This window comes from Herpailurus yagouaroundi, unplaced genomic scaffold (assembly GCF_014898765.1).
Source record: "Herpailurus yagouaroundi ecotype Mexico unplaced genomic scaffold, PumYag 100, whole genome shotgun sequence".
Lineage (NCBI taxonomy): Eukaryota > Metazoa > Chordata > Mammalia > Carnivora > Felidae > Herpailurus > Herpailurus yagouaroundi.
In genome coordinates, this window is record NW_024412391.1 from 17,749,750 (window position 1) to 17,768,890 (window position 19,141).

The 19,141-nt window shown below is 46.9% G+C and overlaps 2 protein-coding genes across 3 annotated transcripts in view; both read left to right on the forward strand.

The window, feature by feature from the left end:
- Positions 1-5: 5 nt before the first annotated feature.
- PRRT4 (proline rich transmembrane protein 4) lies at positions 6-1,870 on the forward strand (the record flags this gene model as incomplete). Its single annotated transcript, XM_040473072.1, has 1 exon — positions 6-1,870. A coding segment is annotated over one exon (1,320 nt), but the record flags the coding sequence as incomplete, so codon positions are not given.
- Positions 1,871-7,240: 5,370 nt separating this feature from the next.
- RBM28 (RNA binding motif protein 28) overlaps positions 7,241-19,141 on the forward strand; it is a 29,948-nt gene continuing 18,047 nt past the window's right edge. Inside the window, exons 1-9 of one of the 2 annotated variants that reach the window (XM_040472050.1) lie at positions 7,241-7,476; positions 11,360-11,518; positions 11,829-11,923; positions 12,345-12,420; positions 13,101-13,193; positions 14,297-14,368; positions 15,184-15,334; positions 15,476-15,639; positions 17,551-17,623. In XM_040472050.1, coding sequence (XP_040327984.1) covers positions 7,359-7,476; positions 11,360-11,518; positions 11,829-11,923; positions 12,345-12,420; positions 13,101-13,193; positions 14,297-14,368; positions 15,184-15,334; positions 15,476-15,639; positions 17,551-17,623 — 1,001 coding nt within the window. In that variant the 5' untranslated portion in view covers positions 7,241-7,358. The remainder of the gene's footprint in view (positions 7,477-11,359; positions 11,519-11,828; positions 11,924-12,344; positions 12,421-13,100; positions 13,194-14,296; positions 14,369-15,183; positions 15,335-15,475; positions 15,640-17,550; positions 17,624-19,141) is intronic. The other variant, XM_040472051.1, reaches the window with a different exon arrangement.

Here is a 19,141-nt window from a genome sequence, read left to right on the forward strand (position 1 = left end):
CGCGGTGTCCCGCCGGGCTGGCCGCGCTCCTGCTCCTGGGGCTGGGGCTGGCGGCCGCCGCCGCCCTCGGGAGCGCGGCCCACCGCCCGCTGCGGCCCCTGCGGCTCGCCTCCCGCGGACTGCACGCCTTCCTCGCCGCCCTCCTTTCTGGGCTTCTGCTGGCGCTCTCCTGCTGGGGGGGAAGGCGGCGGCGGGCCGGAGCGCCCCTGGGAGGGTCTGGTTTCAAGGGCGCCACCCCTCTGCCGCAGGCGCGCAGCCCCTTCGCCCCGCGCGAGTCCTGGCGGCGCGCGGCCCGCACAGCCCCGGTGGCGGGCACCTTCGGGCTGCTGAGCGGAGCCCTGCAGGGCTACGAAGTGCTGCACGCCCTGGGCTATGGCGGCCAACCTGGCCTGGAGGGACCCTGGCCCTGGTGGGCCTTCCAGCTAGGCCTGCGCTTGGGCGAGGTGGGCGTCGCGCTCCCGTTGGCGCTGCTGGGCCTCTACCCGGCGCTCTGCAGCCCCCGTGTGCCGCCGCGCTGCTGGGCCAAGCTCTTCCGCCTGTCCCCGGGCCACGCGGCCCCGCTGCTGCCCGGGGGCTGGGTCACCGGGCCCCCCGACAAGGAGCCCCTGGGTGGCGCCATCGCGCGTGGCGACGCGGAGCTGCTGCAGCTGTGCGCCCTGGCGGGGCCGGGCCCCGACCTCCTACTCCAGGGAGGCGGCTGCCGGGGCTTCGAAGGCGCGGCGGCCAACCCGGCCCCTTCTCCGGCCTCCTCCCCCTGCAGCGATTACACCGTGGATTTCCGCCCGCCCTCCCCAATCAACCTGCGGCGCAGCATTGAGGAGGCCCTCTGCAGCGAGGCCCTGCTCACTCCCGGCCTTTTCCAGGGCCCTGCCTACGGGGAAGCCTTGCCTGGGCTGGGCCTCTACCGCACCGCCTCGTTGGGGGCGAAGACCGGGGCCGGACCCAATGAGAGGTCTGAGGAGGCCCTTGGCTCTCCAGCACCGCAGGAGCTCCCCTCTCCCGGGGCCTGGCCCGCGGGCAGCAGCGCCTCTTCCGGCTCACTGTGCGGACTTTCGAGGGACAGCTCGTCCATGCTGCTATGCTCCAGCCCCGACAGGCCTCCACGCTGTCCGCTGGTCTGCGTCCTCAGTCCCCCGCGGCCCTCGGGAAGCAGCCCTAGCCTCCCGGGCTCAGGCTCTTACCAGGCCCTGTCCCCCCCCTCCCGCGACTCCCCAGAGCCTACTCTTGAGCTGCAGGCCGCAGAAGCTTTGCTGCAGGAGCAATTCCTGGACGCCTGCCGACAGATCGACGAGCTGAGCGTGGGCAGCGACACCATAGACCTGTGAAGAGGCGCCCCCCCTAGGTGCACCAGCCTACGCCCCCTCCTGGCGCCTGCTCTGCCCGAGACCTGCACACTGTAACCCTTCCTCAATCCTGCCTGGCTCAGATACCTCTCCCCGCTTCCTTCTCCATCCAGGGGTCCCTGGGTGGGTGGGTCAGCAGCCAGGCTCTGTTGATTGGGAATTAGTGCCACCTCCTCTGGAGCCCTGGGCTCTGATGCCCTCTGCTGCAATTCTAGGCTGGCAGGGGTCCCACTTTCCTTGGCATTCACCAGCAATAAAGCCCCAAGGTGCTCCACTCCTGACCACCACTCCCCACTCTGGTGCTGAGTGAGAGGGGCTGTCCTCAGAGGACCTCGAGACCGGCTTCAGTCCCCAAACCCACCTCTGCCATACCCAGGAATCCCATTCCTGTATGAGTGAGCCTCCCTGTCCTCCATGTGATCCTTCCCCATAGAAGGGTCCATAGCTCATCTAGGAGACTCTACAGCAGTTGGGTGGGAGGTGAACGCTTTCAGAGTTAATTTATCAATAAAATATTTTCAGAGAAAGGTCTGATCTTCTTGGAAAAGCTTAGATGAGGCAACAGCAGCAGCGGTTCCATCAGTTCGGGAAGAGAAGCGGTGTTGGGGTGGGGTGAGTTCATCTCAGACCCCAGTGACCCTCCTTCCTGACTGCAAGTATTGTCCTGTAGCTGGAATGAGTGAGGGTCCTGGGAGTGACCCATGGAAGGCCCTCTGACTCTCTGGGAAGTGGCTTGTCAGAGATGAAACCGGCCTTGAGAGGTGAGGCGGGAACTCCACGGTCACTGGTGGAAATGTCTGCATTCCTAGGAGCCTGGCTGCAGGTTGTGGTGGACAGCTGGCTAGGGACCAGTTGGTGGTAAAGTCCTTCACGGAAATGATACGTCAAGGGCTGGGTCACTTTGATCTGGGATCCCCAGCCATCTCCCTGCCATGTTACAGAGGATTTCTGGATTCACAGAGGAAATTACCTGCTCCACCTACCAATAGGGCCTCTTCAAGGTCGGACTCACAAAACCCTCTTCCCTGGCACTCATCTCCCACAGGTGCAGATCCTCCCTGAAGAAAGCCTGCCTTTCCCAAACCCCTGCCCCGGTCCTACTCACCAAAGCGGAACTCACCGTGCAGAGACCCTGGCCACCAGGCACTCTGTAACCCCTCCCTTGTTCAGAGCATTTGGCTCTGCGCTCTGCAGAGTGCATTTGTCATTTGGCTAAAATGCAGGAAGTTGGGAGTGGCGCCAAAACAGGGTCGTAAGATTAGGTTTGAAAGTGAAAATCTGCCAGTGCTCTGGCAGACGTCTCGCACATCACACGGAAACCTAGAGGGGCACGACATATCGGGCTTGAAGTGGAAAAACAGGAAGGGGAGGGTTTTTTCTTCCAAGTCTGCCCATCAGCTCTTGGGAATCCGAGAAGGAAGGCGGGGGACCCAGAAGGAAAGCAGAGAGGCCCGGAGGGGTGGGCCCTCACCAGACCAGGTCCACGCACTAGTGGAAGAATTAATGCACTGCTCTCCTTGGACATGAAGATCTGTCGTGCCTGAGGGGCGTGTCCAGGGTCTGGGACCTCAGAGGAAGGAAGAGTCAGTGATGTTTGGGGAGAGTGAGGGTCATAGTAGGGCAGACAATGAGAAGAGGGTGGGGCAGGCACCCTGGGGGATGGAACTAGAGTGGTGTTGACCGTGTCTCCTCCATCACCTGGCTCAACTTGGCTCAGAAATTCTTGCTGCATAGTCACTCTGGGCTGAGGCCCAGAGAACTGCCAGCCTCCTAATTACAGGCATTTCTCACTGCTGTCGTAGCCGCCCGTAGCGGACCCAGCATCGGAGCTGCTTTGTCTCACGCAAGGAGTGCTTGCTGCTCGGATAAATTGCTCCCTTTCTTCCCCACTTATGCTCCCATCTGCCTCTGCTCACACTCAACTCTCGGCCACCTCTTCCTCGCCCTAACGCTTGCCAGCCTGCTCATTCACTCTACCCACCAGGGGACCCCGGAGTTCATGCACACGCGCTCTGATAGAGCAGTCCTAGCCCACATACCCCCAGTCAGTCTGTTGGCCTGTCTATCTGTCTCTCCCCCCTCCATACACCCACTCCTTTTCTGTCTGGAGGCTCTGAATGGGGCTGGTGAGACAAGGAGGAGGGATATAGCTCAGTGTTCACCAGCTCCAACTTCTTTGCTTTTCCTCAGCAAGAATGACCCCAGCCCTTCGGCTTTGTATAGAGGCCAATACTTTGGTGAGACAACCCTTCCCTTTTGTCCCATGCCTCAGCCCTTACCCAAAGCAGGTTTCCCAGAGGAGCCCAGGTAGATCCTAATGCGTACACCCTTCAGCTTCAGTTCTCAGCACTGCAGGGGACTGAGAGACAGACTCACCCTTGTTTACTCAATGTCTTTAAAACATTTTATTGAATGCTTACAACGTGCTAGGTGCTGAAGAGACAGAGGTGAACGAGGTGGACACCAGCCCGGAACTTACGAACCTGAAGGCCTTTGGGGGAGGGCAGACATTGAAGAACTAATCGCAAGGGCACCTGGGTGGCTCAGTCGGTAGGGCATGTGACTCTTAATCTTGAGATTTTGAGTTCAAGCCCCACGTTGGGTGTAGAGATGACTTAAAAATAAAATATTAAATAAAAGAGCCAAGCATATAAATAATTACAATAGCACTAACTACAGCTGTGAGAGGTGCTAAGAACAAGAAGTAAGTGGTATTGTATGAAGGTTTGGCTTGCAAGGGGGAAGGGAACCAGAGGGATGGGGCCTGGGAGAGGCTGGCTGGGACAGAGCACAGCCCAGGCCTTTCCTCCTTCCTTTCCGGGCTCCTGCACAGTGATGGATGAGAGAGAAGCCAACAATTTATTTCCCCTGGAAGCCACGTTGCTGATGTGGTGCAGGGCACCACAATTCCTGCTATTTAATAAAGAACCCTGCGTGTGTCCTGGGTAGATGGATGAGCAAATATTCCTGACTGAAGCACCACGTGGCCTCCCAGATGTGAATGGGTAGGAGGGGAGGGGCTGAGGTTGAGGCTGGAAGCCCGAGATGGGGAGGGGGGGGGGGGGGGGGCAGGTCGGAAACTGGGTATCTGAAATCGATGTCCTCCTTTGGGGACAGAGAAGTCCTCCGCATTGTGAGTGGCTGCTGCCCCCTGTTGGGCACAGGCACACAGTTTTGTTTTGTTCTCTAAGGATGGTCTGAGTGAGACAACACTCATTTAAAACAACACTGTAGGGGGGCGCCTGGGTGGCTCAGTCAGTTGGGTGCCCGCTTCGGCTTGAGTCGTGATCCTGCGGTGGTTTGTGGGTTCGAGCCCCACGTTGAGCTCTGTGCCGACAGCTTGGAGCCTGCTTTGGATTCTGTGTTTCTCTCTTCTCTGTCTCTCAAAAATAAATAAACTTAAAAAAAAAAAAAGATTAAAATAATAAAACAGCACTGTAGGGGTAGCCCAAAGGGATGTTGGAACAGCCCTCTAAGGGTTCTTTACCCTGTGTATACTGCAGCCAGCACTGGGAAGGCTTCCCTATAGCTAGAGCCCTGAAGCTTGCAGTTTAGTTTTTGGGGATAGAATTTTGATTTCTAAAGTGGTGAGTGGGCAGAAGAGGAGGAGAAAAGAAGAGGGAGGAATGTGGAATCCCAAACCAACTTTATTTCAATGACCCACCTTACTTCTTTTGTCTATTTGTTTCTGTTTATCCTGGATAGGATTAACCCCACAGCCTTAAAAATCTGTTTTGTATTTGAGTACTTCGTCTCTTGAGCTATGTGTTTAAAAATAACTGGTGTTTTCTTTTGAGCATACACTATTTATTTGGAGCTGGGGCTTCATAAATCTTTTTTTTTTAATTTTTTTTAATGTTTATTTATTTTTGAGACAGAGACAGAGCATGAGCGGGGGAGGGGTAGAGAGACAGAGGGAGACACAGAATCCAAAGCAGCTCCAGGCCCTGAGCTGTCAGCACAGAGCCCAGTGTGGGGCTTGAACTCAGGAACTGTGAGATCATGACCTGAGCTGAAGTCGGAAGCTCAACAGACTGAGCCACCCAGGCGCCCCATAGCTTCATAAATCTAAAGTTAAGTGTTCTCCCCTCCCCCCACCCTGCCATTACCATCAATCAGTCATCCCATCTATCCAAAATGTATTGAAAGCAAATGGGGTTTGAAGAGAAAGGGAAACTTACTTTTCACTGTACTTTTTGAATTTTCTACCTACCATGTGTTCAGATTATACCACTTAAAAGTAATTACCGAGGGGTGCCTGGGTGGCTCTGCGGGTTAAGCGAAGCGTTCGAATTTGGCTCAGGTCATGATCTCCCAGTTCATGGGTTCCAGCCCCGCATCAGGCTTTCTGCTGTCAGCGCGGAGCCCACTTTGGATCCTCTGTCTCCCCTCTCTGTCTGCCCCTCCCCCCCTCTTAAAAATAAATATACATTAAAAAATAAAATAAAATAAAAATCATTATTGAAAAAGTGCATTTTCTCAGCTGGATGTCCTGCAGGGTACTGCAGTCTTGCACACAGGTTGGTTCCCGAACCCAGTGAAATGGCAAATAGTCTCTGCTCTCCAGGTTCTAGGGGCACCCAGATCTCCCACTGGTCAGTAAGATCCCTCAGCCTTGGGTCTGACCCATAAGCTGACCCGAGGGAAGGTCTTCTCCTGTCTCTGGGAGGACCTGCCTTCTGGGTCTATGTGTATGTGTTATGTTTGCTTTGGGTATGTTCCCATGTTATCTTGTAGTGTGCATGCTATGATTTATTTGTAAAGTTTTTAAATGAATGTCTGTCTACCCCTACTAGACTTGATTCTCCATGAGAGCAGGGACTCTCTCTCTCTCTCTCTCTCTCTCTCTCTCTCTCTCTTTTTTTTTTTTTAGCTCACCAATTGTATCCTAGTGCCTGGCACATAGTAGGAGCTCAGTAAATATTTATTGAAAGAATGATTGTGTGTGATCTGTGTGTGTGTGCGCTTTGGCAGCTATATTTTGTTTGTCATTGGCACAGTTATAGTTATCTGTTATAGTGTGACAGATGTCTCATATTCTCTGAGAATATGAGAATTGTTCGAATAATGTGTTTGATGTGTGCATTCTGGTTGCATTTTTTACACATAATCTGGGAGTCTGTGGTGGCACTAAAGAAAGCATTTATTATTTTTAAATTTTTAATGTTTATTTATTTTTGAGGGAGAGAGAGAGCACAAGCAGGGTAGGGGCCGGGGGGGGGGGGGGGACACAGAATCCAAAGCAGGCTCCAGGCTCTGAGCTGTCAGCACAGAGCCCGAAGCGGGGCTCAAACTCACAAACATGAGAGATCATGACCTGAGCTGAAGTCGGATGCTCAACCGACTGAGCCACCCAGGTGCCCCTAAAGAAAGTATTTATTAAATAGCCAATATATGTAAGGCCTCGAGCAAAAAAACGACTTCCTCTGCCTGCCGTGGTACTTTGGGATCCATAATCCTGGAAGTGAGATTTTAAACTGGGTAGGAGAGGGACGCCTGGGTCGCTCAGTCGGTTGAGAGTCAGACTTCAGCTCAGGTCATGATCTCATGGTTTGTGAGTTCGAGCCCCGTGTAGGGCTCTGTGCTGACAGCTCAGAGCCTGGAGCCTGCTTCCTATTCTGTGTCTCCTCTCTCTCTGCCCTCCCATGCTCACTCTGTCTTTCTCTCTTAAAAAACAACAACAACAACAACAACAAAATAAACTGGGTAGGAGCTAGCGATTCCTGTTCCCTACAGTAGCCCAGGGTGTAGGGGACGGGGCGAAAGTACTGGGACTAGGAGTGGAGACCCGCTCAAGAAGCTCCGCTCCTGGGCGGCACCTTTTTTTTTTTTTTCTTCATTCCGGAACGTTTTTTCTCCCTTCCCACCATGTTTTCCTTCGGACTCTTTTGAATGATGAGCACTTCCGGAATCTCCGGGCAGGTTGGCGTGGTCGGCCTGCTAAAGCCGGCTCCTTGACTCGCGTGCGCGGGCCTGGTTTGCTTGTGGTCTCGCGCGCCTTCGTTTCCCAGCCTCATGGCGGGGCTGACCCTGTTTGTAGGCCGCCTGCCGCCCTCGGCCCGGAGTGAGCAGCTGGAGGAGCTGTTCAGTCAAGTGGGGCCGGTGAAGCAGTGCTTCGTGGTGACTGAGAAAGGTAAGGGGGCGGGGCTGCTGAGGCTAGGGCTGGGGTTCCTGGGAGCGGGATCCCAGCGAGGACATCAGGGAGCCGTAGAATTCTTGACCCGCCCCAATGAGAAGGGAAGGGGGGATTGAGCTTCTTTTTTAAACTGACTCGGCTCTGGAAGAGTCCGTAGAGGCCCGATTCTGAAAGTCAAGGCGTTGCCTTAGGTTTACAAAGCGCTTTCCGTTTAGTATGCGCGCTCACACATGCTGTCTCATTTGGTAACAATGTAATAGTTAACTTTTAATGAACCTTGTTGAGAGTCAACTGAGTGCCAGGCACGGTGCTGAATTCCACTCGTGTTAATCTCGTTTAATTTTCTCAACAGTCTTGGGTGGACAGTCTTAACCTCATTTTACAGGCAGGAGTCTGGGGCTTGGGGAAATTTGGTAACTTTAGTTTAAGTTCATACAGCTTGTAAGTAATGGATCCAGAAGTTGATCATGAGACCCGAAGCTCCTAACTAGTATGTTATTCATTTACTCATTTATTCAGTAAATATTTTTCGAATGTCTGCTGTGTACTGGGCACTGTTGTAGGTCATTAGGATACAGCAGTGCCCCAAGCCAAGACAAAAAACTTGCTCTTAAGTCTTCAAGATGGAGAAGACAGCCAATAAACAAATAGGCAAAACGTATAGTGATACAGGCGCCTGGGTGGCTCAGTCGGTTAAGCATCTGACTTTGGTTCAGGTCATGATCTCACTGTTCGAGGGTTCGAGCCCCGAGTTGGGCTCTGTGCTTGGCAGCTCAGAGCTTGGAGCCTGCTTTGGATTCTGTCTCCCTCTCTCTCTGCCTCTGCTTGTGCTGTCTCTTCAAAAATAAATAAACATTAAAAAAAAATATATATATATAGTGATAATGGTGGTAAATACGAAGGAGAAAAATAAGGATAAGGAGTCTCTGTGTTGGTGAGCGTGGGGGGGGGGGAGGGTTGGGCGGTGAGAAATGACAGTTATCTATAGAGTAGCCAGGGAAAGCCTGCCTGAGATGAAGGAGTGAACATGTGTCTGTCCGGGAGGAGGAGTCTAGGCAGAGGAAACACTAAGCTCAAGGATACTAAAGAGGACTACTCCTGGTATATTGAAGAAATAGCAGCAAGAACAGGATGACAGAATAAGTGAGTGAAGGTAAGAGAATTAGGAGATGAGATTCTAGGGTACCAGATCATGTAGGACCTATTGCAAAGATTTTGGAGGACTTTGGCTTTTACTCTGATACCAGAAACTACTAGTTTTGGATAGGGAGCCGTAAGTATGATCTGGCTTACATTTTGAAAGATCCTCTGAGGCCGCCCTTGGAGAAAAGGACAAAAGCAGGGAGACCAGACATTAGCCTCTTGCAATCCAGGTAAGAAATACGCTGTGTTGGACCAGGATGGTAGCAGTGGAGGTGGTAAAAAGTGATTGGAATACGGATATTTTCAAAGGTAGAACCGAGAGGATTTGCTGATGGGTGAGATGTGGGATATGAGAAAAAGAGGAGTTAAGTCTGACTCCCAAGATTTTTGGCTTGAGCCACTGGGGATATTTGCTTATTTGTGGAATACTGCTACATGGCTTATACTCTGGGTGCTGCTCATCGCATCACTAGGAGAAAGGGTTGGCATGTATTGGAAGGAGGAAGAATTGTAAGGGTTTTAATTGTAGAAGCATTCCTTCTTCTTAACCTAGACTTCAGGGGACACTTGATAGGCACCTGATGTTAAATTTCACTCCCTTCTAAGTCATCAGTCTGTCTCTGTAAGTGGCTGCTTCTTTGCCTTGCAGCAGAACAACGGGTGGAAACTGGCATTCTGAGGATCCCTGTTTCCCCCCGTGGTATCTGAGTATGTGAGTAGACAGGCTAACTTGTGTGCTAATAATCCTCCATCATTAACTTCTATTTTGTTAGTAACAGAGGTAAGAGTTAGGATTGTTGACATGGCTCTGATTGCTCTACAGGCTATGACACCTGCCTGGTTCTTTGTCATTTTAAGGATAGATATGGGTGAGTGAGAGATGAGAGGGCTCCACAGCAATGTTTCTTCAACTGCAGATCATTCCTCATTGTGGGTCTTGAGTGGGTCAATAATTTTTTTAAATAGAGTGTATCTCTCTATACGTGGTAAAGGGTTAGTATTCATAAAATTTTTTTGTTTTTGTTTTTAGGATTTTATTTTTAAGTAATCTCTACACCCAGTGTGGGGCTCGAACTTAACAACCCCAAGATCAAGAGTCACACGCTCCACCAGCTGACCTAGCCAGGCATCCCTTTGGTTTTATATAAAAAAGGCATACGTGTACTGGGTTCTACTATAACTTACATTCATTACTGTGGTTGTCAAACTGTCCAGTGCTTGGTGGTTCTGTCCCAGGGAAGAACAGGCCATTGAATGGGAATTCTCTTTTGTGTCCTCAGAATTTAGACAGAGTATAACCTTACCTTGTATTCTGTGTATGTGGTCTAAATCTTAAGAAATACAAAGCTTTATTCCCTGTTTAAAATAGTATGTATTTTTCTGTCCAGATAGGCAAGATGTGTTGGAAAGAGTGTTGTACTTAATGGGATGGGAACAAGGAGTGGGGGTTGGGGGTGGGTGGGATGAGGTCTTAGTAGAGGTGACTTCACCTCTTTAAGATGGGAATAATTTTACAGGATAGTTGTAAAATATGATGCTTTGTGCAAATATGTTGTGAGCACATACTTTTATTTTGGTACTGAACTGCTTTACATTTAAGCTGCTTTGTCTTTGATCAGGAAGAGCCCTGATTTTTCTTGTTCTAATTTTCTGACTTTGAGTGGGCAGGCTTTTGTAAGAAGGAGTCCCAGGGAAAAAGACACCAATCTCCAAATCACAGTATGCTTTCCTAATGCAGTGTCAGCTTTAACCAGTATATGTGGATCAACATCCTGTGTTTGAGGGCTTCTACCTTGAAGTAGGTTCGAGTGTAGTTCAAAAAGAAGCAGAGCATGTATTTCTTCTTTGGGTCATAGGCGGACTACTTGGTCTGTCTTTTTCCTTTTTGATGCAGTAAATGACTTAACATTTTAGTACATAAAAATGTTATCAAGAAAAAGCAAACCAGAAAGGGCAAAGGTGGGTTACAGTTTTTATTTGCAACTATTCATCTGGTTGGTCCTAATATTCTTCTCTGTGGCCTTTATATTGGTGGAGTCCCATGGAAAGAACATGGGGCTAGTCATGAGGAATTCATTCAGCTACTAACACTCTGGTGCGTTAGCCAGTTCACTTACTTTCCTCCATCTTAAGTTATTTATTTGGAAAGAAGGGATGATAGTATTCACTTTACCTACCTTAGTGTGGTTCTGAAGATAAAAGTGAGTTAAGAGATTTACAGCTAGTTTGAAAAAGGTTAGATTTGATATTGATTGCTAAGGCTTGGTAATAATGGTAATAGTGTCTGCAGGCTCCCAAAGCAATGCTTATTGTTTATTGAGGTTCTTTTGTCAGGGCCTCAGGCATTAATTTCTGATCTGCATAATTATATTGTAGTTTTCAAAGCTGCCATACTTCCCTTTCCCACCTTCTATGGTGATGTTCCATTCTATTTGAGGTTGAGTTCTTCACTGGGGATGTAATAGATATCATGGGCCCTCCATATTCTCAAGATGATCAGAAAAGGAAGAAGAAGAGAGGCTAACAGTGAAGGCACCAAATTAGAAGAGGAAGCCTGACAATTTCTGAGCAAAGTGGGGAAGGGGCCATGGATACCAATCTCATTTTTGCCCCTCCTGAGAATTTTGGCAAACTAATAAATGGGATGGCCTGGCAGTACCTGCTAGTTTAGGGCATTGCCAATTTAATGGTTTAGGGCTCTTGGCTTACAGTTCTGTCCCTTTCCCCTACTGTTCAGGAAGTAAGGCATGTCGAGGCTTTGGCTATGTCACTTTTTCTATGCTGGAAGATGTTCAGAGGGCCCTCAAGGAGATTACCACCTTTGAAGGCTGTAAGATCAATGTGACTGTTGCCAAGAAGAAACTGAGGAAGAAGTCCAAGGAAAAGGGGGAAAATGGTGAGTTTCTAGTAACTTAAAGGAATTTTCCCTTAGGGTGAGGAAGAAGAGGTGGGTGGTTGGGGGGATAGCCTCTGCTTTGAAAGCTTCCTAAATTTCCCTTTGATGTCCAAAATCATCTAATGTAGTTTATTACTCATTTTTGTCTTTTATTTAACTCTAACTTTGGAACTGGTGGTCCTGGGTGTTGCCATACTTAGTCCTGTGGGAAATGTCATCTTTTGCTAGTAGCTTCTTTCCTGTGATGTTCTGGGCCTAGAGGTGAGTGGTTTGGGATCACAGACTTATTCTGTTGCCTCTTATTTTTTAGAAAATTCAGAGTCCCCAAAGAAGGAGCTGAAGCCAAAAAAACCCAAAGTGGCTGATAAGAAAGCCAGGTTAATTATTCGGAACCTAAGCTTTAAGGTGAGTGACAGAGAAAACTAACACTACCTGTTCTGAAGGCTGTTGGTGCTCATTGGTTGAACTCTTCACCAGGATGGTCTAATTGGACATAATTCCTTCTGGGAATGAGTCGTAGCCTTGTTGAATACAGAAAATGGGCCTGTATAAATAAGGACTAATTAAGGATAGTAAGTGTGAAGATGCCTTCCTTTTGGGACACTACTGCTGAGATAGGGAGGAGGGAGGAAGAGCTCTTTGATATCTGTTCTCTTTGTCTATTAGGTACAAAGCAAGGTGGCTTCTGTTCAGAGATGTTTTATGTCCTAGTCTCAAAAGTAAAAGAGTAAAAATATTCAAGCTCTTTGTCATGGACAATTTAATGGTTGATGTTTCATGTTTATTTTCTGTGATAATATCTCTTTTTCTTCACTTTTGGTGTCAGTGTTCAGAAGATGACCTGAGAACGGTGTTTGCTCAATATGGAGCTGTCCTGGAAGTAAGCATCCCCAGGAAGCCAGGTACTAGCACGCCATCATTTGTTGTGAGTTAGATTAAGATGATGTAACATAATGGTCTTTTTCCATTTCACCCTTGAACTAACCACTATTTGAAATAGAAATACAAGGTTCACGTCATACTCTCTGTGAGCCCCAGATGATAGGAGATATTATATATATATATAGTATATATATATATACTATATATATATATAGTGTGTATATATATAGTGTGTATATATGTATATATGTATATAGTATATATATACATATATACCATATACATATATACTATATATATATATGCTATATATATATAGTGTGTGTATACATATATATATATATATATGTATACACACACACACACACACACACACACACACACACACACACACACATATATAGTATCAGGCACCGTGCTTGACACAGCAAAAACTCAAAAATAGTGCTTATTTCCTGGATGGCATTTTTAGTTAGATTAGAACTGGTTTTAGAAGACAAGTTAAAGTTTAGGGAAATGCATTGCTCTCCCCAAGCTTGAGCCAGGGTATACTCAGCAGGAGGACATTAGCTATTGCTTTGGGGCTGACTGGTTGGCAGGACTTGGGCCATCTTTCCAGCCCTGGTTGCTGTAGTGTCCTTCTTGGTGTTTGTTGGCTCCTCACCTGCTGTCTCTAACTTCTTTGTACATCTGCACACAGATGGAAAGATGCGTGGTTTTGCTTTTGTCCAGTTCAAAAACCTCCTAGAAGCAGGAAAAGCTCTCAAAAGCATGAACATGAAAGAGATAAAAGGTAAGTTTTTTATACCCATACCGTTCACCCAGATATTTCTGGTGTTTGAGTGGAATTAGCACAGTAACCCACTTTCTACATTTTCAAAAGGTGTTTGATTTGTTGAGAGTCTTACTGCTAATATAGAAGCTGTTTTGGTGAAATATTCCTAGTGCTTGATCTTAGGGTTCAACTTGAAAGAACCCATGACATTATTCACTTGTCTTTATTTGGTTATGAGTGCGCATTTAAATCCTTAATGGAAAAAATGTCCCTGAAATAATCACTGATAGATGCTGGTTGCTGTCTAGGGGATGTGGGATTTGCAGATTTCTCCCTCTGTGTCATGATCACTATTCAGCACCTGTGGGCTGTTAAACAGACTGTGAGGCCACTCGGGGTGTTCATTTACCAGGTACTAAAGAAGGGCTTGGCTTAGAGACCTGGTAACTTTCTGTTAATCTTGTGCTTTGGGTATCTTTCACCCAAAATTCTGACAGACTTGGTAACTTCTGTGTAGATTGCAGATTATTCCAGATATTTGTTTTGCCTCTTGCTTAGTCTAACTGGAAACTTGTTTAACTGTAAGCACTGTTCGCATTCTTTCTTTCTTTTTTACTCTCTCATCCCAGGTGCGGTGGTTATATAGAAAGGTGAAATAACTGCTTATTGATAAAAAGCTTAAAGTTTAGGGGCACCTGGGTGGCTCAGTCAGTTAAATGTCTGACTTCAGCTCAGGTCATCATCGCATAGTTCTTGAGTTTGAGCCCCGCATCGGGCTCTGTGCTGACAGCTCAGAGCCTGGAGCCTGCTTCGGATTCTGTGTCTCCCTCTCTCTCTCTGGTCCTCCCCTGCTTGTACTCTATGTTTCTTTTTCTCAAAAATAAACAAACACCACACAAAAAATAAAAGCTTAAGGTTTAAAAAGGATAGGCTACTCTGAGCTTTATTTTAGGACGAACATTCTCTGAATCAGCAGTTTCTTTGTCTGTTTTGGTTCCATTTTTGTGACTGGTTGGCAGGACTTGGGCCATCTTTGGTGATGTCTTTGATGAATAGGAAGTCATTTATAAGAGATGTTAAAAAGAGGAAGACCTTTCTGACGCTACTTTTCTGTCTGACAGGGCGGACAGTGGCTGTGGATTGGGCCGTGGCAAAGGATAAATATAAAAATACACAGTCTGCCTCTGCACCAGGTAAGATGGAGTGGTGGTGGGCAGGAGGGATTGTATGTCCTGAGGTGAGTATGGAAACAACTCTACCTACGGTAAAATTATAAGGGAACTTGCTAGTCTGTCAGAATTTTGGGTGAAAGATACCAAAAGCACAAGATTAACGGAAAGAATGAGACTGAGGATTAAGAAAAACTCTGAATTCTACAGGCTCAGAAATGAGCGCAGAGCTGTTTATTGATTCGTGTTGTGCCATCTGGTGATCTAGTCTCAAAACATAGGATCATTTGAATCTAAGCCCACCCCTGGGTGTGAACGTGAGTGAGGAGTGGGGCCTGAGTTCATTTTCCCCTCTGCTGGCTCTCTTTTCCCAACTTCTCATAATAGAGGGTGATGGAATATTATGAATAGGGAGACTTACAACTTAAGTTTTACTTAGAAAACAGTTGGCTTTTAAGCCACCAGGAGCTCAGAGAACAGAACTCACCGAGATTAAAGTTGATGCCTGGGCTCCACGGTGAGCACCCTGCCGGCTGTGGTGCACGATGGCAGGCTGTTTGTGGAGTCTCAGTGGCTGCTTTTCTCCTTCTGAGTCTGATTTTCCCTCAGGCTTCTGATGAATGGGACAGGCTTCCAGGCAGTCTTTGTGATGAGGGGTTCTTGTTGTTGTTTTAGCTTTTTTCCCTCATGCTTTCTCTCATATACAGTAAGAAAATGGCACTTAAGGTCCTAGCCCTAGTCCCGAGGAACTAGGAACTTGGGATGTTAGTTACTCTTGTCCAAATAACCTTGTTTTGGATACTAAGTGAATTCCTAATTTTCTTTACTTCCATGTGTAGGTGAGAAGAGGCTTGGAGCTAAACATCAGGAATTAAGTAAAGAGAATGGCAGGGAAGAAGAGGATGGTACAGAAGAGGAAGAAGAGGAGGAGGAGGTGGGGGAGGACAATAAAGAAGCAAGGGTGACCAAGCCTACACAAATTCCAAAGAAGTAAGCAGCTCAGCTCGTTGGAGATAATGGAGGAAGATTTAGGATGGTCTCTGGGATGAGCATGATGTCTTCCCTGCCCCCATCACCGCAGTGGTGACGCGTGTCATGAAGTTGGATAGGATTAGATCCTAACTCTGTCAGTTCTGAACTGTGCCATTGCAGAGCCATCAAGAAGGCCCCAACTGTAGAGAGCAGCGAGGAGGATCATTCTGACGAGGACAGTGACCTGGAGGAAAGCGATAGCGTCGATGATGGAGACGAACTGGCTCAGAGTGACACCGACAGTGAACAGCAAGAGGATGAAGGTTTGCCTGGGATCTTTGTAGACGACTTTGCACTGAAAATCAGTTACCAAGGGGCTCCTGGGTGGCTCAATTGGTTAAGTGTCCGACTTGGGCTCGGGTCACGATCCCATGGTCCTTGAGTTCAAGCCCTGCGTCAGGCTCTGTGCTGACAGCTCAGGGGCCTGGAGCCTGCTTTGGATTCTGTCTTCCTCTCTCTGCCTCTGCCTCACGCTTTGTCTCTCACTCTCTCTCAAAAATAAACATTAAAAAAAATTTTTTTTTTTTAATAAAGTGAAATCAGTCACTGAGAAATGTGCAGCAGTTCAGCACAGGCCTCTTTTTAAATAGGATCCTAACTTATGTTCTGTCAGATGTGCTAAAAAGGATACCTGATAATCCTTCTAAAGGTTCTTGTTTTGATTTTTAAATACGTTTGGCATGATGTTTGAGGGTGAAGATTCCCAGGGAACTTAAAACCTGGCTTAATGCTGAGGTACTACGTCTCTTGCTTATCCAAGGTGAGTGAATAACTGGATCAGCAGGATATTGTGTCCTAACACTGAGGTGGATTTTAGACAACTTTTAGGAGTTAAAATGGGGATAAAGGGCCTCTTGGGGCATTTTGTAAAACTGTAATCAAACCCTGTTGCTACCTTTATAAAGAATGTTGGGTGAAACTCAACTTGTTTATTGAAGGAGGACAGGTCATTACGGAATAAGGAATGGCCAATAACTGGTTCCTTAGGTTAAGTCTGGCATATTGGTTTGACCATATAAAAAAATGAGGAAATAAGCTTTTTCCATGAGGAGAGAATGGTAGACACCTTAGAATCAAAGAAGCTTGTATACTGAGGGGACTATGAGACCTTGCATTCAACAGCCATGTTCATCTATCTCGTACCATTCTTTACCTTGAAAAAATTACTGGGCCGATACATAATGCAGAAAATTAAAAAAGAAAGTGCAGAAGAGTGTAATATAGGAAGTAAAATGTTCTTGGGACACCTGGGTGGCTCAGTTGGGTGAGCATCCGACTCTTGATTTCAGCTCGAGTCATCATCCCAGGGTCGTGGGATTGAGCCCCACATTGGGCTCTATGTTGAGTGTGCAGCCTGCTTGAAGTTCTCTCTCTCCCTCTCCCCCTCTCTCCCCCCTTCTCTCCCACTCTCTCCCTCTCCTCCTCTCCTCCCTTTCCCTCTCCCTCTCCCCCTCTCTCCTCTCCTTCTCCCTCAACCCCTCTCCCCCTCTCCCTGTCCCCTTGTCCCTCTCTTCCTCCCTCTGTCCCTCCTCCACTCATGCATATGCTTTCTCTCTCAAATTGAAAAAAAAGTTTCTCACCAATCCCCCAAGAGTCCCTCAGAGTAACCACTGTTGTTTCTTTCACATTGTTTCAGAAGTCTTCTATGTATATGTAAGCATATATGTCTATTTTTAAAATCAGTGAGTCTCCCTTGTACCCAGCCACTTAGGGCCCCTCTCTGGAGACACCCAATATTAAATGTTTCTTGTGTATCTATTTAATACCTTTGTAAGGAAAAATGTGTGTGAGCACGCACATCCAAAATAGTGTATCCTTGTGTATGTGAATGTGTATTTTTTTCTCTTCAAATATTCTAAATGTTTATACAGTCACGATAGTATGTATGAATGTCTTTTTCCCCACACCCTTACCACATTGGATTTCATTAGTTTTTTTGGTTTCTGCTAATCTGTTGGAATGAAAAATAGCATCTTATTTCTTGTGCTATAAGAGTAAGTTTGAGCATCTTTTCAAGTGTTTTGTTGTATATTCTTTGTTCACTTTTAACTAGATTTTTTCTTTTTCGTTTATGCAAGATTTTTATATATCTGTGGAGTAACCCCTTGTCATGTGGGTGGCACTAAGTCTTTTTCAGTTTGTTATGTTTTTTTTTTTTTTTTTTTTTACTTTAGATGTACAAGTCTCAAAGAAAAAGAAGAGGAAGTTACCCTCTGATGTGAATGAAGGGAAGACCGTTTTTATCAGGTGTGCTTTTTGTACCTTGAGAACTGCTGTTTATGTTGTCTGCACAGATTTCTTTCTTTCTTTCTTTCTTTCTTTCTTTCTTTCTTTCTTTCTTTCTGTCTCTGTCTCTCCATTTTTTTTAAAATGGAGTAATTTTTGAGTAATTTTTTATTTTTGAGTAATCCCTACACCCACCGTGGGGCTTGAACGCACAACCCTGAGATCAAGGGTTGCATGGTCTACCAACTGAGCCAGCCAGGTGCCCCACTCTTTTTTTTTTTGTTCTAGTTCTTCTAGGTAAGCCAGAAAATCAGATGCCTCTAAGACCGTTAATATATCGGGTCCTAGGAATATAGCCAATAGTGAGAATTTATGAGAACCAGAACTATATACAGAAGATAAATAGATAAATAGCAGGGATCTTCATATTTTATCCTCATTTACATTTCATTCTTTGTAATTTGGGTAGCATCATTTGGAACAAATCAATTCTTCAGCTGTTAGAAACATTTTGCTTCTGGCCTTTGTTTTAGGGGAAGTACTGGGGAGAGGTGACATCACTTGTCTCCAGTAATTTCTGTCTTCTTGCCAACTCACCTTTATCCAGAATAGAATAAGGCATCCCGTCTGTTTCCAGGGAAACTTAAGGAGGGAGTCAGGTGGAAATAGGTTTTATTTTATGTTGTCATTGCCGTTTTAGTCTGTGGTAGATTGGCCTTTTCACAGAGTCAGGCTGTCTTCAGTATACCTCAGGCATGCCTTCTTGTCTTTTCTTCAGTGCCAATGTACTAGGGCTGTTTGGGTCATATTTTAAAGATGTGTATTCTTTCTGCCTGTAAAGTCTTTTTTTTTTTCTTTTTAAGTTTTATTTATTTTGAGATAGGGTGTGTGGCGTGCGGGGGAGGGGCAAAGAGAGGGAGAGAGAGCGAGAATCCCAAGCAGGCTCCGCACTGTCAGCACAGAGCCCGATGTGGGGCTCATGAGATCGTGACCTGAGCCGAAGTTGGACGCATACCCAACTGAGCCACCCAGGAGCCCCTTCCTGTAGTCTTTTAAGATTGTTTTTATACACAAGTAATTTGTGCTTATTGTGGGAAATTGAGGAAATAAGTGAGCAAAAACACACCCAAAAATATTAACCTTAATTATTACTCAGAGAACAACCACACACATGCCCACATCATAGCTATTTATAAAGGTGGGTTTAACCTATACAAGCCATGCTGTAGCCCATTTTCTGCCTTAACACAGTGTCTCTCCATAGTTGTTTTTACTGTTTGGAATTGGCCATATAAATAATTTTGTGTTTGTAGAGGATTCTGTCTGATAGGAAGGAAGAACTGTCACACTTAAGAGCCTGTGACGTCAATCCCAAGGATACCATTTCTTAACATTCCTACATCTTTTAATTAATAAAAAACTGAGGGGGGCGCCTGGGGGGCTCAGTCGGTTAAGCGGCCGACTTCGGCTCAGGTCATGATCTCGCGGGCCTTGAGTTCAAGCCCCGCGTTGGGCTCTGTGTTGACAGCTCAGAGCCTG